At 48.7% G+C, this 19,647-nt stretch overlaps 1 protein-coding gene across 1 annotated transcript in view; it reads right to left on the bottom strand.

Annotated features, from left to right (window-relative positions):
- UNC45B (unc-45 myosin chaperone B) overlaps nucleotides 1-16,456 on the bottom strand; it is a 30,707-nt gene extending 14,251 nt beyond the window's left edge. The window contains exons 1-9 of the mRNA XM_055577290.1: nucleotides 16,299-16,456; nucleotides 15,479-15,646; nucleotides 14,752-14,788; nucleotides 13,246-13,421; nucleotides 11,748-11,837; nucleotides 7,842-8,009; nucleotides 6,867-7,035; nucleotides 4,874-5,044; nucleotides 2,245-2,416 (exon numbers count right to left, since the gene is read on the bottom strand). Coding sequence (XP_055433265.1) covers nucleotides 2,245-2,416; nucleotides 4,874-5,044; nucleotides 6,867-7,035; nucleotides 7,842-8,009; nucleotides 11,748-11,837; nucleotides 13,246-13,421; nucleotides 14,752-14,788; nucleotides 15,479-15,646 — 1,151 coding nt within the window. The 5' untranslated portion in view covers nucleotides 16,299-16,456. The remainder of the gene's footprint in view (nucleotides 1-2,244; nucleotides 2,417-4,873; nucleotides 5,045-6,866; nucleotides 7,036-7,841; nucleotides 8,010-11,747; nucleotides 11,838-13,245; nucleotides 13,422-14,751; nucleotides 14,789-15,478; nucleotides 15,647-16,298) is intronic.
- Between the last annotated feature and the right edge of the window lie 3,191 nt (nucleotides 16,457-19,647).

The raw sequence follows: 19,647 nt of genomic DNA, 5'->3' as shown, positions 1-19,647 counted from the left end.
CTTTGTGGGAGATCAGGGCAGACGTGCACAGTGTAAAAGCGGAGGGATATAAGTGAAAGGAGAGCATGGCGCAAGAGTCAGACACCTGGGCTCCGGTCCCACTTCTGCCTCTGGCTGGGTGAGTGGGTGAGTCCATCTGGGGGAGAGGGGCTGGCTTTGGGAGCTCCGAGAGCCCATGCAGCCCAGACAATCCGTGCCCTGTGCTCCATCTTCCTGCTCGGTGCTGGGGAACCCAGAGCCTTTCCTGATTGTGGCTCCTGTGCCGCAACTAGAGCTGGTACTCTAGAGCCTGAGAGCCGCAACTACTGAAGCCCTTGCGCCTAGAGCCTGTGCCCCGCAAGGAGAAGCCCCGTCATCACAGCTAGAGAGTAGCCCCCACCTGCCGGAACTAGAGAAAGCCTGCACACAGCACCGAAGACCCAGAGAAGCTATAAACAAATTATTAAAAAAAAATAATAATGAGTTGAGGTCTGCCCTTTAAACCAATGCCAGCTGGTATCTGAACCTCCACCCAGTCCCTGGCCCCTGACAAAGCACCCCCTGGGGGTGGGAGGTGGCAGCCTCAGGCTCCACTTGTTGAAGGTGGTGACCCCCCACTCAGTGCCAGGTGACCACAGAGACAGCGTTCACAGGCAAACCTCTATCCAAACTTAACTGGCTGGGAGATAGTTACTGGAACTCAGTTGGGGCCTTCATGAAAGACAAGTTACTTACAAACACTGCAGCTGAGGTAGAAAAAGACCACTGCAAACCCCTGAGGAGCCTTAAAAGTGACTCAAAGTCGGGATCAGGGGAAACTATGGGACTGAGCCAACTTCGCTGGGACCCGAATCCAGGAAGCTGAGAACGTTTTTTACATTTTAAAGTAGTTTTATTATTTGTTTTTTCATTGTGTTAGAGACCTACATGTTTCATAAAACCTAAACGTACTCTCTGGCCCTTTACAGGAAGTCTGTCAACCCCTGGGATAGAGAAAGGAAAGCAGAGTGAAGGGAGAGTTTCCACCCTCCCAAGACTCCCCTAGTGCTTTTAAAACATGCAGCTTCCTGAGCCACAACCCAGACTACTGAGTCCCAGAAATCTGAACAATTACCAAGTTTGAGGATTATTGGAGTAAAGGAAAAGAGAAGCCAGCTACCATGAGCAGAGATCCACACGGGGAGGAACCGTGGCTTCCAACCAAGAGCAAGCACCAACATGCTGGCCACATGAGCGCAGCATCCTGGAAGGTCTTCCAGCCCTGGTTCAGCCTTTGGATGACAGTAGCCCAGGACAACATGTGGCTAATTTGTAAGCCCCAAAGCCAGAACCACCCAGCCGAACCTCTGCCAAATTGCTGTCCTATTGTGAGATAATAAATTATGTTTCTTGTTTTACGCTGCTGCTAAGTCGCTTCAGTTGTGTCCGTCTCTGTGCGACCCCGTAGACGGCAGCCCACCAGGCTCCCCCGTCCCTGGGATTTTCCAGGCAAGAGTACTGGAGTGGGGTGCCATTGCCTTCTCCGGTTTTATGCTGCTAAATTTGACTAATACGGAGCCCGACTGAAATGGAGCAGGACCCTATGGTCCTTCCCCACCATGTCTTCAACCTGCCTTTGGTCTGTGGAAAAACTTTAGCTGAACAACAAATTTGATCGGAGAAGTGGGAAAATGCAGACATAAAGGAAAGCAGTCAAATGAAACCAAATAATAATAGTTTAGTCATTAAGCTAAGTCAAGGGTTTAGTTTCTCCTTTAGTTTCTCAAGGGTCACAGATAATATTCTGAGCCAAATCCTGTGAGCTGTCTTAAAGATACTGAAACCCTCGCCAGGTGGAAGAAGTCAATTACATGATGACTGGAGTGTGGCCGTGATAAATGCTGCCACAGTTCTGAGAACTGGCCTCAGAGAAATGGAAACAAATTGACCCTAAAGACTAACTGGACTGAAAACAAGCAAGATGATGCTGGTCAGACCACTGATGACCAATTTGAAGGTGACTGCCAGGGCTGACTGTGCCGTTTCTGTGTGTAGAACCCCTCCCTCCATTTATAAAAATTCTTGCCCACTGATTGTCAGCAGGGTGGTGGTGGGGCTGGAGGGGAGGTCAGCCTTTGGACAGGAGCCCGCCCTCCCCTCCACCCCCCGGTTGCCGGCCTCTGAAACAAAGCAAGCTTTCCTTCCCACCAGCCTTGCCTCTTTGTTGGCTTTCGAGAGGCCAGCAGCAGACCCCCGCTCGGTTACACAATGCTCCGGGAAACTCACGTGATGTGCTCCTCGCAGATCTTGCGGAAGTGGTCGCGCTCGGGGTCACAGCGCAGGTCGTCGTAGAGCTTGTTGATGAGGATCGAGGCCAGCATGCGGGTGTTGTCGGTCAGGGGCAGGCAGGACGGCAGATCTGGGACCTGCCCCACCACCTTCAGGATCTTCCTTAGGCCTGTAGGACAGATGGCAGCAAGTGCAAGATGCTGGCCAGGCCCCATCCTCACAAACGCCCCTCCTCGCCCAGCTCTCTGCAGCCCACCTTCAGGCAGCATGCGGCTCATCCAGCGCGAAGGGCACTGGGATGCAGCCTAGAGACTCAGGCTCCACACCCGCCTCTGCCCCTACCTGAGCCATTCGCCTCCCGTCAAGGGCCTCATTTTCACATTTACACAGTCAAGACTAGTTGAGCTCAGAGGACTCTACATGGCACCACCGACTCGATGGACATGAGTTTGAGTAGGCTCCGGGAGGTGGTGATGGACAGGGAGGCCTGGCATGCTGCAGTCCATGGGTCGCAAAGAGTCTGACACGACTGAGTGACTGAACTGACTGACCAGTGCTAACCTTCTGTGGGTTGACATATAATCTTCCTCAAATACTGTTTTATATTCTCTTTTCTCCAGGCTTCAGTTTCTTTTTTTGTAAAATGGGAATGATACTACCTACCTCATAGAGTTTGAGGATTCACCAAGATAATGTACAGAAACATTGGCCTAGTGCTAATCTAGACACATCATGACACTAAATATTTATTAATTATTTAGCAAATAGGATATTTACCATTATGATTATTATCCCTTCTCCTGTTGAAGAATCTTCAAAGGTTTCCTATTACCCCCCAGGCTAATTCAGCCATTATATATTTGTCGAATAAAAGAATGAATGAGTAAACGAGGTGCTAGCTACCAAAATAAAGGACAACCCTGATGTCAAAAAGCTCAGACTACAATAGAGAAGACAGATGTATAAAGATTACAATAAGGTAATCTTACTGTGTGCTGGAGATTTCTACATGCTATCTCATTTAATCCTAACATTGACCCTACTAGTGAGTAGAAATTAATATTGCCATTTTTCAGAGCAGAAAACCAAGACATGGAGAAGTCAAGTAACTTGCTCAAGACCACAAGGCTGGCAAGTGACATAGCAGGGACCCTCTCTGATTTCAAAGCCCACGATGTTAACTGTGAGGCTCCACTACCTCCGGGACGATAGCTTGATTTCAGAGCCAGGTTGCAGTGGTGGCTAGGAGCTGATCAGACCTAGGGTGGCACAGGTTAAGTGGTGGGGGGGGGGGGGCGGGCATTCTAGGTAAACCCTGGGAGGCATGATACTCTGGATCAGGGGCAGGGGGCATTAAAAGTGCCTGGCAGTAAATTTTGTGCTGTGTATTTTAGCACACAAACACAAAAGCACTGGCAAGACTGAGGAGTCATTGGAAGGGGCCTGAGGAACCAACCCCACCTCCCAGCCTGGCTCTCCAAAGGCTTCATGAAATGCAACTGCTCCACGTCCCCAGCCTCATCCCCTAGCTTTCCCTTCAGTCTGCCCTCATCTTGAGCATCTCATTTCTCTTCTGCTAGAACACCCTGGACCTCCCCTTTGTCCGTGTCTGCCCCTGCCTGAACCCAGAAACTCACTTCAGTCTTGACATCCTGGTCACTCCCCTACCCAGGTCCTCCAGCCCAGTTTTCACAACAAACAACTCCCACATTGCAGCTTTTAACCAGATACCTAGATACTTTAAGTCTACACTATTTTTTACCTAAATGCTATTCATTTCGGTGCCTAGAAGAACAGAGACTGCTCCTCACCCACTCTATCCCATAAACCGTGTTGTTGGGCCTAGATCCTAGTGCAGAGGGAAGTACATTGTCAATGCCCAGCCTTTGTGATACGTGCAGAGAAGACCAGAACTGGAGTGGGGAGGGAGGGGAGTGTTGAGTGGAGGAGGCTTAAGCACTAGAGTAATATGTTTAAGTCTAAGCACATGAACTTTGCTGAGATCTGTGAAAACCAAACAAGACAAGTGCTGTATCAAAACAGAATAAAGGTCAAGCTGATAAAAGCTGGCTTGAACATTTTAGAAAAGGTATGGTCTAAATGTCATGATACCTGTGGGAGAATTTATCACAGGAGATCATAAAGCCATAAGTATGATTCCTGAACAACTGAAAGTGATTTGGGGCTATCTCCAGGGGTGACGCCCTGGAGCTGACAAATTTAATGGATGTTTTCTGGAGCACTCTTACTGGTCTTTGTATAAAGTACACTGATGCCATTTCTCCCTTCTGGAAGGCCTGCATTTTGCCAGCATGAGACTTCAGAAATGTTACTCCCACTGGTGAAGTTTGGTTTGGTTTTTTGGCACTTGCCACAGGAAACTCTGCCCAGATGTTTTTGACTGTGTTCTGTGTGCATTCAGGCTCTGAATTCAGAGCCAGGACCGACAGCTTCACTAGCCCACTGGTGGATCCTAACATGCTAATGTCTTTTCCTGGCTTTTCAGTTGGGAATGAAGACCTCTCCCAGACAAGAGCCACACTACTTCCACCATCTGCTTGTTGCGTGGTTCCCCGGTGCCCACTGGAAAGGCTGGCGTGAGCCCCAGACCCTCCCACCTCCTCACCGTTATCAACCACGTAGATGGTGCGGGAGTTGTCGTGAATGGCGAGGTCCTTCCTGGGGACGTTCTTATTGAGCAGGTTCAGGGCCTGATCCCTACCCTGGCCAGACACCTTCTTACTGACCAGCATGTTGAGCAGGTGGTTGGTGATCTGCTTCAGGTCCTTCTTGGAGTCTGAGGAAGGAGAGGACAGGGGTGAATGGAGAGGACTAGGGTGTCTGACATGTATAGCACCAGGGATGGCTGGGGCTTCTGGAAGGACTCTGGAAATATCGAATGCACTTCTTTCCAGATCCTGGAATTTCCCGGAGAGTATCATTCCAAAGAACGGAGGGAGGATTCTAGACAACACCCCGAAGGGTGATCAGAAAGGGTGTGGCAGAGGATGAGATGGTTCAATGGCATCACCAACTCAATGGACATGAATTTGAACAAATTCCAGGAGATAGTGAAGGACAGGGAAGCCTGGCAGGCTGCAGTCCATGGGGTCACAAAGGGTCGGACATGATTTAGCAACTGAATAACAACAACATCCAAGTTGAATTCCAACTTCATTAAATAAATATTTATATGAATGGATAGGAAAAAAAAAGACTGGAAAGGGACTTCCCAGGTGGTACAGTGGATAGGAATTGGCCTGCTAATGCAGCAGATACAGGTTCGATCCAGACATCTTACTGGGAAGGTCTGGGAAGATCCCACATGCTGAGAACAACTAAGCCCGTGCACCACAATTATTGAGCCCCCGGTCTAGAGCCCGCGATTCCTAAAGCTCATGTGCCTAGAGCCTGTGCAACGAGGGAAGCCACTGCACCGCAGCGAAGAGCAGCCCCCACGCTCCGCACCTAAAACCCGTGCACAGCCCTGAAGATCCAGCGCAACCAAAAATACAATTAAGAATTTAATAATGTGAAAAATGTGTTTTTATAAAAAGACTGGAAAATTTCACATAGCAATGATGATAGTAGTTATCTGGAGGGATGTTTACAGGTCGTTGGTTTTTTTTTTTTTTTTTTTTCATTTTACATATTTCTAAAATTTTCCAAGTTTCTCCAATAAGCCTCTGTTACTTTTAAAAATAATTTTATTTACTTATTTTTGGCTGGGCTAGGTGTTCGTTGCTGCATGAGCTTTTCCCTAGTTGTGGTGGATGGGGGCTACTCTGCAGATGCTAGGTGCAGGCTTTTCTTTGCAGTGGCTTCTCTTGCTGCAGAGCCAGCCTCTAGGGTGTAGAGGCTTCAGCTGATGCGGCTCCCAGGCTCTAGAGCACAGGCTCAATAGTTGCTCTGAGGCGTGTGGGATCTTCCTGGATCAGGGATCAAACCCACGTCCCTGAACTGGCAGGTGGGATCTTTACCACTGAACCACCAGTTACTTTTAAAAACGTTTTCAAGTTGCAAAACTGAAATTCCCATTAAACAACTCATTTCCTCCTCCCTCCCCGTCTCTGGCAACCATCATGCAACTTTCTGTTTCTATGAGTTTGACTGTTTTAGAAAACACAGGGCATTGCTTGGTGGTCCAGTTGGTAGGACTCTATGCTTCCACTGCAGGGGGCACGGGTTTGATCCCTAGTCAGGAAACTAAGGTCTGCAGCCGGAAGAAAAACGAAGAAAAGAAAAGAAACCTCATATATGTGGCATATACGGTATTTGTGTTTTTGTGACTGGGTTATTCACGTAACATAAGGTCCTCAAGGTTCATCCATGTTGTAGCCTGTGTCAGAATTTCCTGCCCTTTTAAGGCTGAACAATATTCCATTGTAGAGACAGACACCACCTTTTATTTCTCCATTCATCCATAGAAGGGCACTTGAGTTGCTTCCACGTTTTAGCTCTCGTAAATGTGACTGTGCCTCTGTTACTTTTATAGTCAAAAAATAAATGGAAAAATATAACCAGGCCACCTCCATGTACATGAATGCTCAGTCTGAGGTAGTAACTGGCACTTCCTTGCCTCCACCCGCCCTGAACCGAAGCTGAAAACCGTCTCCTACCCAGAACCAGGGCCTCTTCCTTCCCCTGATGCTCCTGTTTGTCCTCGCCAGACAGAGCGTCGATGATGCCCTGCAGCAGGTTGCAGACGGCCAGAGACATCTCCTCGCTCTCCACCGCCATGAGGCTGCAGATTCGGTCTATCCGGACTGCGTGGAGGGTCGCTGTGGCCTAGACACCCCCAGTGGGAAGCACACGGTCAGTTGGCTGCCCCGTCCCTTCCAGCTGCCGTGCATGTTAGGGAGCAGGTGAGGGCTGCCCCATGCAGTCGGGACAGAAGCCCAGGCAGCTGGTATCTCACGGGGCCCGTGGCCCCCGGCAAGCCCCGGACTCAAGCCATGCTCCTTTCCAGAGGGATAGAGCTGCGCCCTCCAGTACTGTGGCCTGCGGCCCCAGGGGAGGCACTGAACGTGTGTAACTCAGCAAGTTCACACTGAGATGGGCTGTGCGTGTAAAACACACACTGGGTTTTGAAGATTTAGTACAAAACACTGTCACAGCCATTGCCTTCAGCTCTTCTTCAGAAACCACTCTCAATAAACTTATCTTTAAGTGTGAAAGTGTTAGGCACTCAGTCGTGTCCAACCCTGCGACCCCATGGACTGTAGCCGGCCAGGCCCCTCTGTCTGTGGAATTCTCCAGGCAAGAATACTGGAGTGGGCAGCCATTCCGTTTTCCACGGGATCTTCCCAATTCAGGGATCGAACCCGGGTTGTCTGCATTGCAGGTGGATTCCTCACCATCTGAGCCACCAGGGAAGCCCTTATTCTTTATTTAGTCAGACCCATTCTCAGCTCAAAGAAACAAACCAGAGGATCAGTCTCCGTTGAATCTGGGACCATACAACCGAGGTTGAGGGGGGCGGCTTTAGACGTCGTATCAGGGTCTATCCACGCCAGCCATGCCCTGCCCACAGGTCAACGCCCCGTCCTCAGGCTGGCAGCCCTTTGCTCCAGGAGCCCCGCCCCCGCCCTCACCCTAGCTCGGTGGCTACTGCACATGCCCGACAAGGTCCGCACGGCAGCCAGCATCAGCTCCGGCCTCTTCGTGTCCAAAAGCTGCATCAGCAGGGCCACGCCGTTGTTCTGGAAGATCCTCTCGGCCCCCGCTTCCTCACGGCTGAGGACAATGAGGTTGTTGGCGGCCTGAAGGTGCAAAGGAAACAACAAAGGTCAGGAGGGAAGTCTGGCTACTGAGGCCTTGACTATGAGCGAAGTGCAGGGGCTGGGGCGAGGACCGGGTCTTCAAAACTTCTTTATATTCTTTTGCCCTATAACCCTGCTCCTGGGAATGTAGCCCAAGAACATAATTCAGAACAAGAAACAAAGTAACTTGCAATAAAGACCAGCTGGATGAAAATATATTGCTGCCATCAAAGACATAAATGAAAAGACTCAGAGGCAACTTGGAAAAAGCATTGGTTTGCAGAAACAGAATTGCAGATTCACTCTGATGGCACTTGTGGTAAAATAAAACTGTGCGTATCTGCTTGTGGATAAGGACTTATAAAAGGTAGGAAAGGGACTTCCCTGGTGGGCCAGTGGTGGCGACTCCACCTTCCAATCCTTGGGAGGGGAACTAAGATCCCACACTAAGCCTTAACCCTGGTTGGGGAACTAAGTTTGCACACGCCGAGGAGCAACTGAGCCTGTGAGCCGCAACAAAAGATCCCACACGCCGCAACAAATTTCCCGTGGGCTGCAACGAAGACCCAACACAACCAAATAAGTTTTTTTTAAAGAAAAGGGTAGGGAAATGTTAAATTAATTAATCAAGGAACCCGTTAGTCTGAGGTGGCTTCAATGCCTAAGCAACTAAGTAAGAAAACCCAAACCACACTTTGCTAAACAGCAGAAATTAACATAACCTTGTAAATCAGCTATACTTCAATTTAAAAACAAAACAACAACTAAACGAAAGAACCCTAACCCTGTATTGTCTCAAGGTTAAGACCCTGAAGGACAACCAATCACAAATAGCTAACGAGACTTTCCCAAATAATGCCAACTGCTTAAGCTACAGATCGGGCTTTCCAGGTGAACTTAGTGGTAAAGAATCCACTTGCTAAAGCAGGAGACACAAGAGATGTCGGTTCGATCCCTGGGTCAGGAAGATCCCCTGGAGAAGGAAATGGTAACCCACTCCAAGTATTCTTGCCTGGAGAATTCCATGGACAGAGGAGCCTGGCAGACTACAGTCTGGGGGGTTGCAAAGAGTTCGACACGACTAAGCACGCACACTTTTAAGCTACAGCCAATCAAATAACTCCCTTGCTTGGCTACTACCTCTTTTCTGTTTTTGTTTGTTTTGTTTTGTTTATGTATTTGCAGCACGTGGGCTCAGTCGTTGCCACACTCAGGCTTAGTTCCCCCATAACATGTGGGATCTTAGTTCCCAACCAGGGATCATAGTGACATCCCCTGCAATGGCAAGAGGATTCTTAACTACTGAACCACCAGGGTTCACCTCTTTTCTATAAAAGCCTTTTCCCTAGCTCTTGTTGGTGGAATACTCCCAACCACTTCTGGTTTACGCTACCCAGTTCAAAAAATTTTGCTCAAACTCTTAGAGTGTTTAATATGTCTTAGTTTATCTTGTAACAGAATTAAAGTTTTTACATTGGGGATTCCTTTCCATTAAACATGTTCCTTGAATATGGTTTTGGCATCTTTTATTCAAGAAAATCTGAAGTTGCAGAAGGTTCTCGGGAAGATTGAAGGTTGTGTGTAGAGAATGCTAGATGGGATTTGAAAGCTCTGGGTGATGATTCTGCCACATGCTAGCCCTGTGACCTTGGGCAAGGCATAGCATTCTCTGGGTCTCAGATCCCTGTCTGTAAAAATAGACAGTTGAGCTGCATTTTCAAGTCTATTCCCACCCTGAGTACATATATATATATATATAGGATATATAGATATAAGATATTCTGTATATGTGTGTGTGTGAGAGTCCTCAGAGTCTCTCTCTCTCTATATATATATATATATTTGTGTGTATATAAATGTATATATATGTACATATATACATATATGTGTATATATATGTATATAAATGATATCCTGAATATTCATTGGAAGGACTGACGCTGAAGCTGAAGCTCCAATACTCTGGCCACCTGATGTGAAGAACTGACTCACTGGAAAAGACCCTGATGCTGGGAAAGATTGAAGGCAGGAGGAGAAGGGGAAGGCAGGAGGAGAAGGGGACAGCAGAGGATGAGATGGTTGGATGGCATCATGGACTCAATGGACATGAGTTTGAGTAGGCTCAAGGAGTTGGTGATGGTCAGGGAGGCCTGGTGTGCTGCAGTTCATGGGGTGGCAAAGAGTCGGACATGACTGAGTGACTGAACTGAACTGAAATGAGGATATAAAAGAAGGATATAAACCCTTCCACCTTGAGGATGCATTCATAGTCATCCCTCAGTATCCACAGGGGATTGCTATCAGGACCCTGGTGGATAACAAAATCTATGGATGCTCAAGTCCCTTACATAAAATGATGTATTACGGTTGGTTCTCCTAACTGCAGGCAACCAATTGTGTGTTGAAATCCTTTAAAAGGCTCCAGATCTGGAGAGGAGGGCTTCAGGAGGACCTGAGACCCTGAGATTGGGCAAAGAATTCATGATGCAAGAAAGGGAGGAGGTGGGCAAACAGGCAGAGAGTAAGAGGTTGGTGCGCATGCTTAGTTGCATCTGACTCTGCGACCCCATGGATTGTGCTGGCCAGGCTCCTCTGGTCACAGGATTCTCCAAGCAAGAATCCTGGAGTGGGTAACCATTCCCTTCTCCAGGGATCTTCCTGACCCAAAGATTGAACCCCCTTCTCCTGCATTGCAGGCAGATGCTTTACCGTCTGAGCCACCAGGGAAACCCCCAAGAGGCTGGGGAGCAGGCTGATTAAAGAATTTCAGGCAAGCATGAGCAGAACCATCATCACTCTATAAGTCAAGGGCTCTGTACTTTTCAGAGTACAAAGTACTGCTTTTATATATATATAACAACTCATCAAGTCCTCATAAGAGTTTGTTATAAAAGATACTTGCATATTTAAAAAAATTTTTTGAAAGCACCTGCCGCATGTGGGATCTTAGTTCCTCAACCAGGGATCAACCCCAAGCTGTCTGCATTGGAAGGCAGAGTCTTAACCACTGGACCACTAGGGAAGCCCCTATATTTGCATATTATATGATTACTGATCATAAAACTAACAAAAATTCCCCATGCATCTTCTGTTAAATTCTTATATTCAGATATTCATTTTTTCCCTCTGAAGGAGGAAAAAAGAAACATTTAAAAATGCAGCAAATTTGGTTAAGAAGATGATATTAGGAATAAATATCTTCATAATTCAGAATGATGCTGCAATATTTTGAAATGGAATAAAGCATTATTTTGACGTGTCATTGTTTCTCAGGCCCAAAACTAGGGTGAGGCAAGTAAGAGACTCGCCTTGGGTGCAGATTTTACAGGGTACAAAAAACTTCTGTAATCAAGATAAGCGGTATTGAATGCAATGTTTTAAAATATCAACATCCATGCACTGCAAAAAACAATACACGATGAACAAAATAGAAATACAAAGACAGGATTCAACCCTCATCGTTCTCACTGTTGAGCATGACTCAACATGAGCACCTTCTCGTGTTGAGCATGACTCTCTTTGTGGTTCTTACCCTAACCCTGGCCCTTCTCTGAGTTCACGCTGTTTCCTAAAGTGGTTAGCGTCTGGCCCATCTTTGTCTCCTTTCTCCAAGGAGCCGCCCACCGACACGAGTCGGGGCGTTGCCGTCCGGACACAGGGGCGGAGTCCGCACAGGAAGCAGTTACCTGCGCACCCCTAGAGCGCCCTCTTCTGGTTCGCTGCTTGCCCAGCACTTACCTTCTCTAGTTTATCCGCTTCACTGTTTCTGTCCAGGAGAATCTCAAACATCGTCTGAACCCTCGAGTCAGTGGAGAACTGCACACGGAGCTGAGAAGAGAGGGGGGAGTCGGGAAGAAGGCAGGCGGGCATCCCCATCATTGCAGTCAGCTCCACTTAAAGGTCATCTCGGGTAATATTAGGGTATGCTCTTCGTGCCTGCCTCCATCACTCCTTCATCCATCCAACAAACATCTAACTGAACTACTACCGCGGGTGGAACTCTGGCAGATGCTGGGGCTGGAACGGGAGAACAAAATCAAGCCCTTGCTCCACAAAGCTTATAGTGTAGTTACATTCGAGGTCCCATTTAGTCTTCACAAGTCTTGGAAGGCAAAAAGATCACCACCCCAGTTTTGCAGCCTTGCTGTTAGACGTTTAAATATGGGCTAAAACAGGAATGTATCTCCAGGGTCAGAGACATGAAGCAGCTTTCAAGTAGCACTTGAAACAAAGGTAAACCATTTTTTCCTTCCTTATTCCTTTTTAAACATTCATTCACCTGGTGTGCCCAGGTCGTCGTAGCAGCACACAGGATCTTTAGTTGCAGCATGTGGGATCCAGTTCCCTGACCTGGGATGGAACCCAGGCCCCCTGGATTGGGACCACTGAGTCTTAGCCACTGGACCACCAGGGAAGTCCCTAAACGATTATTTTGGAATGTCTCCATCCCTCACTGTCCCAATCCCAACCCCAACCCCAGTGCGCTGAAGCGTTGTTCTGCTGGGCCACAGTGCCACCTATTTCCACCCTGAGGTCCTTTCCTTTCAGGAAGTCGCTCATTCACCACCCCTTCTCTGGGCACTGGTTGGTGTGTATTTTGACAGCCCTTGAGTCTGCACTCTGGACAGTACATGTGGTCCCTCCATGGGGCTGCCCCAGGCATCCAGAAGTCACTGTGACCCGGAGCAAGGAGAATGTGATCAAGTTACCCTTCTGCTCTCACAGTGGGGAAGCCGGCACTCCAAGGTGTCCCTCAGAAAACTGGTAGCTAAGTGAGGACAGAGGGTGCAGGACCCCTTATCTCTGGTCCCAGTTCCCTGAGCCCACTCCATTTTCCTAGGAAAGAGTCCCTGTTCCTGCTGGCTCTCCTGCATCCCCCAGCAACATCCTCCCTCCAGGTCCCAGGTTTCTCATGCTGCCTTTGTCCTCCTAGAAAGAGAGGAAGATCATAGTGAAGACATACTAAGCTGCAATTTTTTTTTTAAGCCTCCATCTGGAATTGAAAAGACTGGTATGCTAGTCCTGTCTGGGTTGTACCTTTGAACAAGCATCACAGCATCTATGATCCTCACAGATAGGGGCACCCAGCCCAGCTGTTCTGTGCCACATGACCACTCCGTCCAAGGGAGTGGAGGTAGGCCAGCCCTGGTGTCCTGCTGCCCTAACTGGTCCCTACTAGGAATCGGGAGAGGTGACCGAGGCTTGTGGGAAGGGCCACCTTCCGAATCCAGCTCACCTTCTCCTGGATGCTGGTGTTGAGCCTCCTCAGTGTCTCCTGGAAGCTCTGGTTCTGTGGCTCCAGAGTGGCACAGCGCTGCACATCCTTGAAGGCCTGGTCCAGCTTGCCCAGGTGCTCCAGTGCCTGGCATCGCCGGTACAGAGCCTTGATGTCCGAGGAGTTGATATCAATGGCTAGCGAGGGAAGCAGGCAGAGTCTCAGGAGGCTGGGCGGCAGACCACCCTCCTTCCTCCCCCACCACACCCCCCAACTCCAGGGCTTCTGTCTCTCCCTTGGAGAGTGTGCACCCTTGTAGACCAGTTTCGTGGAAGGCAGTTTTTCCACGGACTGGAAGTGGGGTGTGGTTTGGGGATGATTCAAGTGCATTACGTTGATTGTGCACTTTATCTCTATCATTATGACATCAGCTCCACCTCAGGTCATCAGGCATTAGATCCCAGAGACTGGAAACCCCTGCGGTAGACCATCTGGTCCTAGGCTCCCCTTATTTAGGGAGGTGGTAAGAATTACTGTCTCAAGGTTGGAAGGGAGCTTAAGGGTCATCTCATTCAATTCCTGACTCTCCAGTCTTGGCTCCTTGATCCCTGCCAAGTACTAATCCAGTTGGTGCTTGCATACCTCCAGCTGTGGGGAGCACCTTCCATCTCAAGGCAGACAGCTCCTTCAGAAAGCCCTTCCCTCCTCCAACCTGAAATATATCTCCCTGTAACTTTGCCCTTTTGTCTTAAGTTCCGTCCTGGAAACTGTGAGATGAAATCTAATCCTTCTTCCTTGTGACAGCCTTTCAGGAATTTGAAAGCAGCTCCCTGTCCCACCTTGGAGTTCCTTCTCTGAGCTAAATATTGCCACTTTTCTGCTCTTCACAGGATGGGTTTCCAGTCCCCTCTCCAGCTAAGTCCTTCCCTTCGGAACTCACTCCAGACTATCTCTGTCTCTCCTTAAAAATTAGTGACCCCATCAAAAGCCAACACAGACCTATGCAGAGGAGAATCCCCTTCATTCTGCATATTATAACCCTAAAAATGCAGCCAGAAGTCTTCCCATTTTGATCATGCTCTTAAATCTAAGTTCTCTCAGAACTTGAGGCACTCTGAAAACAGTGTTGATGTGTGTTTATCTCTCCTAGTGTCTGTGGAATAAACTAATGCTTCCCTTCTTCCCTCAGGAAACCTGGTCCCACAGAGTGGTTCTGAGGAGCAACCCCTCCCCCAGGAACATATCCTAACCTCCACCAAAGTGCCTGTGTCCTTGCTGTGACAAAAGGATTTCCAGGAGCATCTTTCTAAGAAAAGAAGCAGCCCCAGCATGTTTTATGTATAAAGATGTGACTTAGGGTTGGCTTTCCTGGAGCATCCTTTCACACAAGGATGGTCCATCTGAAGCCCTGCCTACAATGTCCAGGATGGCGTTTATACAATCTGTGAGTGTCAAGAGCCTCTTAGACTAAACAGGGATGCTGAGGGGGAGGGAAGGAGGGCAAGATCAGAGCGAGGGAGGGCTCACCTCTTGAAGCATCGGAAGCCGCCTGAACATAGCTCTCCTGAGAAATGGGGAAGGAGGAAACTTGGTTAATGTGGGCCCAGCCAGAGAGGATCCCCGAGGTGAGGAGACAGGGCTTGCTGGCCGCTGCCACTGTCAGAGGCCAGAGGTTCCTCGCTGAGCGTAGAAAAGTGGACAAGCATCAGGCACACTCAGGCTTGAACCTGGCTCTGCTGCTGACTAAGGAGGGCATGGCTACCCGCTCCACAGTTCTCGCCTGCAGAATTCCACGGACAGAGGAGCCTGGCGGGCTATCATCCATGGGGTTGCAAAGAGTCAGACACGACTCAAGTGATTTAGCATGTACGCACTGCTGCTAACTACCCAGAGCTCTTGGGGAAGTTATTGAGCCCTCCTCTTGAGTCTTGAGCTTCCTATCTGCAATATGGGCACAAGAGTAGCAGCGACCTCGTGGTCTGTGATTAAGATGCCATGAAATAAACTCTGAAAAGCCCCTGTCCTGATGCCAGTTCCCACGAGATGAGAACTGTCTCTGTGGATGACTTCCCCGTCTCCCAGAGGAGTGGGTCAGGCGATGGGTACCAGAAAGCAGGGAGAGGCGCCCTGCTCCAACCTGAGGGTTCCAGGAGACAGCGCTCGGAGGACAGGCATGACTGTCAGGAGGAGGGAGCTGCCCCCTCACCCGCATCCCAGTCCAGCCCTCAGCTCCCCACCCCTCTCCACCCCAGACCGTTTTCAGGCCACAGGCTGCCCGGTTCCGATAGAGCGTGGCCAGCAGGGCCTTATCCTTGGTCAGCTTCAGGGCCTGGCTGTAGCTCTTGGTGGCAGCCTTGTAGTCCTGGAGCTGGAAATGCTGATTCCCCTCCTCCTTCAGCTGCATTGCTTCCGCCTCGGCCATCTGTTGGGACAGGAGAGCTCCCTCCAGACCCGGGGCTGGGCTCCTGCTCTGAGGTCTGGAGCTGCAGGGTCCCCACCTACCAGGATGGAAGGGGACGATGCCCACCCCCTCAACCCCCGCCAATCCACTGCCCAGGAGGACATCCCAGCGTCTGCTAAGAGTGGGGCCCAAGTTGAGAGGGATCTCAGAGTCTCTGTTCCTAGGGAACTCTGCTCAATATTATGTAACAACCTAAACAGGAAAAGAATTTGAAAAAGAAGAGGTTTCCCTGGGAGTCTAGAGGCTAAGATTCCATGCTTCCAATCCAGGGGGCCTGGGTTCCATCCCTGGTCAGGCAGCTAGATCCCACTTGTTGCAAGTAAGACCTGGTGTGGCTAAATAAATAAAAATAAATAAATATTTTTTAAAAAAGAATAGCTATATGTATAACTGAATCACTTGGTATACCTGAAGCTAATGCAAAATTGTTAACTATACTCTGATTTTTTTTTTTTTTTCCAAAAGAAGAGTCCCTCTTCCTCCCTCCATCTCCCTCCCAGCAGGATGGGTAAAGCCACCACACCGAGGGCCTGAATTCTCATTGCAGGCCTTAAAATGCCTGGGTCCCCCCCTTCCCCCTCCCCAGTCCCAGGAACAGTCCGGGCCAGCTCACTTTCTCTCAAGGACAATGTTCTCGGTCAGTCCTCCTGGGGTGCGGCTCCTCTGTGTGTGAACCCCCAGCCGGCCAGCATCAGTCTGCCCCTCCCAGCCCCCACCCAGGAGACTTTATCACCCCAGCCGGTGGCTCCGGACCATATTTGGCCACAGGGCCAGGTGCCCCTGGCGTCTGTCACTGATACTCTGGGACCTCCCCCTTCCCAGACTGGACAGCCATTACCACGTGGAGGTTCCAACAAACCTCTGTCCCCACATCCCACTCAGGGCCAGTCCTGGGGGCACAGGTGCTCCTAACCCCCCAAAGAATGATAGAAAGATCCAGAGGGACGGGAGCCCCCACAGCAGACCCCCGCTCCCTAGGCACAGCTCGGACACCCCTTCTCCACCTCCCTCCCAGATAAACAACCTCCTCTCCCCTCCCCCCACCCCTGCTATTTTGGGAGCAGAGTGACAGCTGAGGGGCTGGCAGGTTTGGACACGCAGAGCAGCTGCCCAGGTCCCAGGCCAGCTGGAGACTTCCAGAAATGCCCTTCTGGAGGGAGAAGGGAAGAGAAGGAAAGGAGGAAGTTTCCTTCTGCTCTCCCCCTCTTCCACAACTCCCTCGCCCCTTCCACCCGTTGAAAACATCCTTGTTTTTCAGAAAGATCCATGGACTTGCTGTCTCACTTGAGTGGAAGTGTGTGGTTTGTTCCACTCTGCGCATCTTCTGCGGCTCTTCTCTGTCTGCACGGAGGGGTTGGATTTGGTCTCCCTCCCCCCGCCCCAGGCTAGGAGCTCCCTGAGGATGGGCTCTGTATGTCCCCCACCGGACTGAATCTTCTCCCGAAGATTCCCAGGCAGCCTGAGAATTCCCTGCGATCAAGGACTGTGCCCCCTAACTGACTGGGACTTGCTGAGTCTCCCTCATCAGAGTTGGGGCGTCTTCCTGGGATGAGAACTGTATATTCACTAAAAACTGTGAATCACTGTGTTGCACACCTGACACTTATACACTATTGTAAATCAAATATACCGTGATGTTGAAGTTTTAATTAAATTAAAAATTCTTAATTAAAAAAAACAACAACACTACATACTTGCCACCAGAGAGGGTCTCCCCTGGGACAGGGATTGTTTCTCCTTATTCAACTGAGACAAATTTATGAGGTTGTCCCTCACTTGGATTTAGAATTCTCCCAGCTTTCTGTGTCTCTGAGACTGGGCGGTGAGTGCCCTCCCAGAAGACAAGTACAGCGTCTCATGCAGTTTGATTTTCCCTGGCACAGAACCTGGAAGAATCAGTGTCCAATGCATGTTCTTAAATGAATGAATGAATGAGTTTTTCGTGCTGACGCTTTGCTTCACATCGCTACCATTCTGACCCCCTCTCCCATATTGCTTTAAACTGACCTGACCAGAGCTAAGAAAAGACACTGAAGGAAGAAAGTGTAGGTGGATCACTCACACTAGATTCTGCTCTTAGCTCTGTGACCTTGAAAACACAGCTCTGTGACCTGGGACAAGTCCTCTTGCCCTGCTGGACACAAAGTCCAGCCCTGATAAATGTTTGTTGGCTGAATAAATGAATGAATGGATGGATGGGTGAATTCCCTGCCCTCATGGTGTCGCCAACCCTGAACCCCTCTGCAGACAGCTCTCTGTAGCAGTGATGTAATATGTTAAAGGATCCTGCCATTGGTGGAGATTGACTTCAAGTCCAGGGGACTGTGGATTCAAATTCTGATTCAGTAATTCATTCCACAAGCATTTCTTAAGCTTTTGCTATCTGCCAGGATTCCCTTGTAGCTCAGTTGGTAAAGAATCTGCCCACAATGCCAGAGACACGGGTTCAATTCCTGGGTCGGGAAGATCCCCTTGAGAAGAAAATGGCAACCCACTCCAGTATTCTGGCCTGGAGAATCCCATGGACAGAGGAGCCTGGCAGGCTACAGTCCATGGGGTTGCAAGAGTTGGACACAACTGAGCAACTAAACCACTATCATGTGCCAGGAACTGTGAATGATTACGGAAGCAGAAAACACTCCTGGGGGTAAGAATTTGTGTGTGTTTTGTTAACTCACACATTCCAAGTGTCTGCAACAGTGTGTAGTATGTAGCAGTTGTTGTCTTACTCTCTAAGTCACCTCTGATTCTTTTGAGATCCTATGGACTGCAGACCATAAGGCTCCTCTGTCCGTGGGATTTCCCAGGCAAGAATAGTGGAGTGGGATGTATGAGGTGCTCAATAACATTTGTTGAATGAACGCATGAAAGAATTCCATGCATCTGTGATTTCTGACGAATACCAAACAGTTTTGAAACCTTACAATCAGGAAACATGACATTATTTCAGAGAAAGTTTCCCTGAGGAAATGATTAAATGAGTTAACATATGTAGGGCTCCTAGAACAATGTCTGGCAGAGACTTTTGTTAAATGATTGAACAAATATTTAAGGCAAGACCTGAAGAACAAGGAACAATTTCTGTATGTGTTCGTCAGCTCAGGCTGCCATTAACAAATTACCACTGATTGCACAATTGCACTCATCTCACATGCTAGTAAAGTAATGCTCAAAATTCTCCAAGCCAGGCTTCAACAGTACGTGAACCATGAAATTCCAGATATTCAAGCTGGATTTAGTAAAGGCAGAAGAATGAGAGAGCAAATTGCCAACATGTGCTGGATCATTGAAAAAGCAAGAGAGTTCTAGAAAAATATCTACTTCTGCTTTATTGACTATGCCAAAGCCTTTGACTGTGCTGATCATAACAAACTGTGGAAAATTCTGAAAGAGATGGGAATACCAGACCATCTGACCTGCCTCTTAAGAAACCTGTATGCAGGTCAGGAAGCAACAGTTAGAACTGGACATGGAACAACAGACTGGTTCCAAATAGGAAAAGGAGTACGTCAAGGCTGTATATTGTCACCCTACTTATTTAACTTATACGCAGAGTATATCATGAGAAATGCTGGGCTGGATGAAGCACAAGGGGGATCAAGATTGCTGGGAGAAATATCAATAACCTCAGACATGCAGATGACACCACCCTTATGGCAGAAAGCAAAGAAGAACTAAGCTTCTTGATGAAAGTGAAAGAGAATGAAAAAGTTGACTTAAAACTCAACATTCCGAAAACTAAGATCATGGCATCCAGTCCCATCACTTCATGGCAAATTGATGGGGAAACAATGGAAACAATGTCAGACTTTATTTTTGGGGGCTCCAAAATCACTGCAGATGGTGACTGCAACCATGAAATTAAAAGACGCTTGCTCTTTGGAAGAAAAGTTATGACCAACCTAGAAGGCATATTAAAAAGCAGAAACATTACTTTGCCAACAAAGGTCCATCTAGTCAAA

The sequence above is a fragment of the Bubalus kerabau genome, chromosome 4 (genome assembly GCF_029407905.1).
Source record: "Bubalus kerabau isolate K-KA32 ecotype Philippines breed swamp buffalo chromosome 4, PCC_UOA_SB_1v2, whole genome shotgun sequence".
Taxonomy (NCBI): Eukaryota; Metazoa; Chordata; class Mammalia; order Artiodactyla; family Bovidae; genus Bubalus; species Bubalus kerabau.
This window is presented reverse-complemented; position numbering and strand designations above follow the sequence as displayed.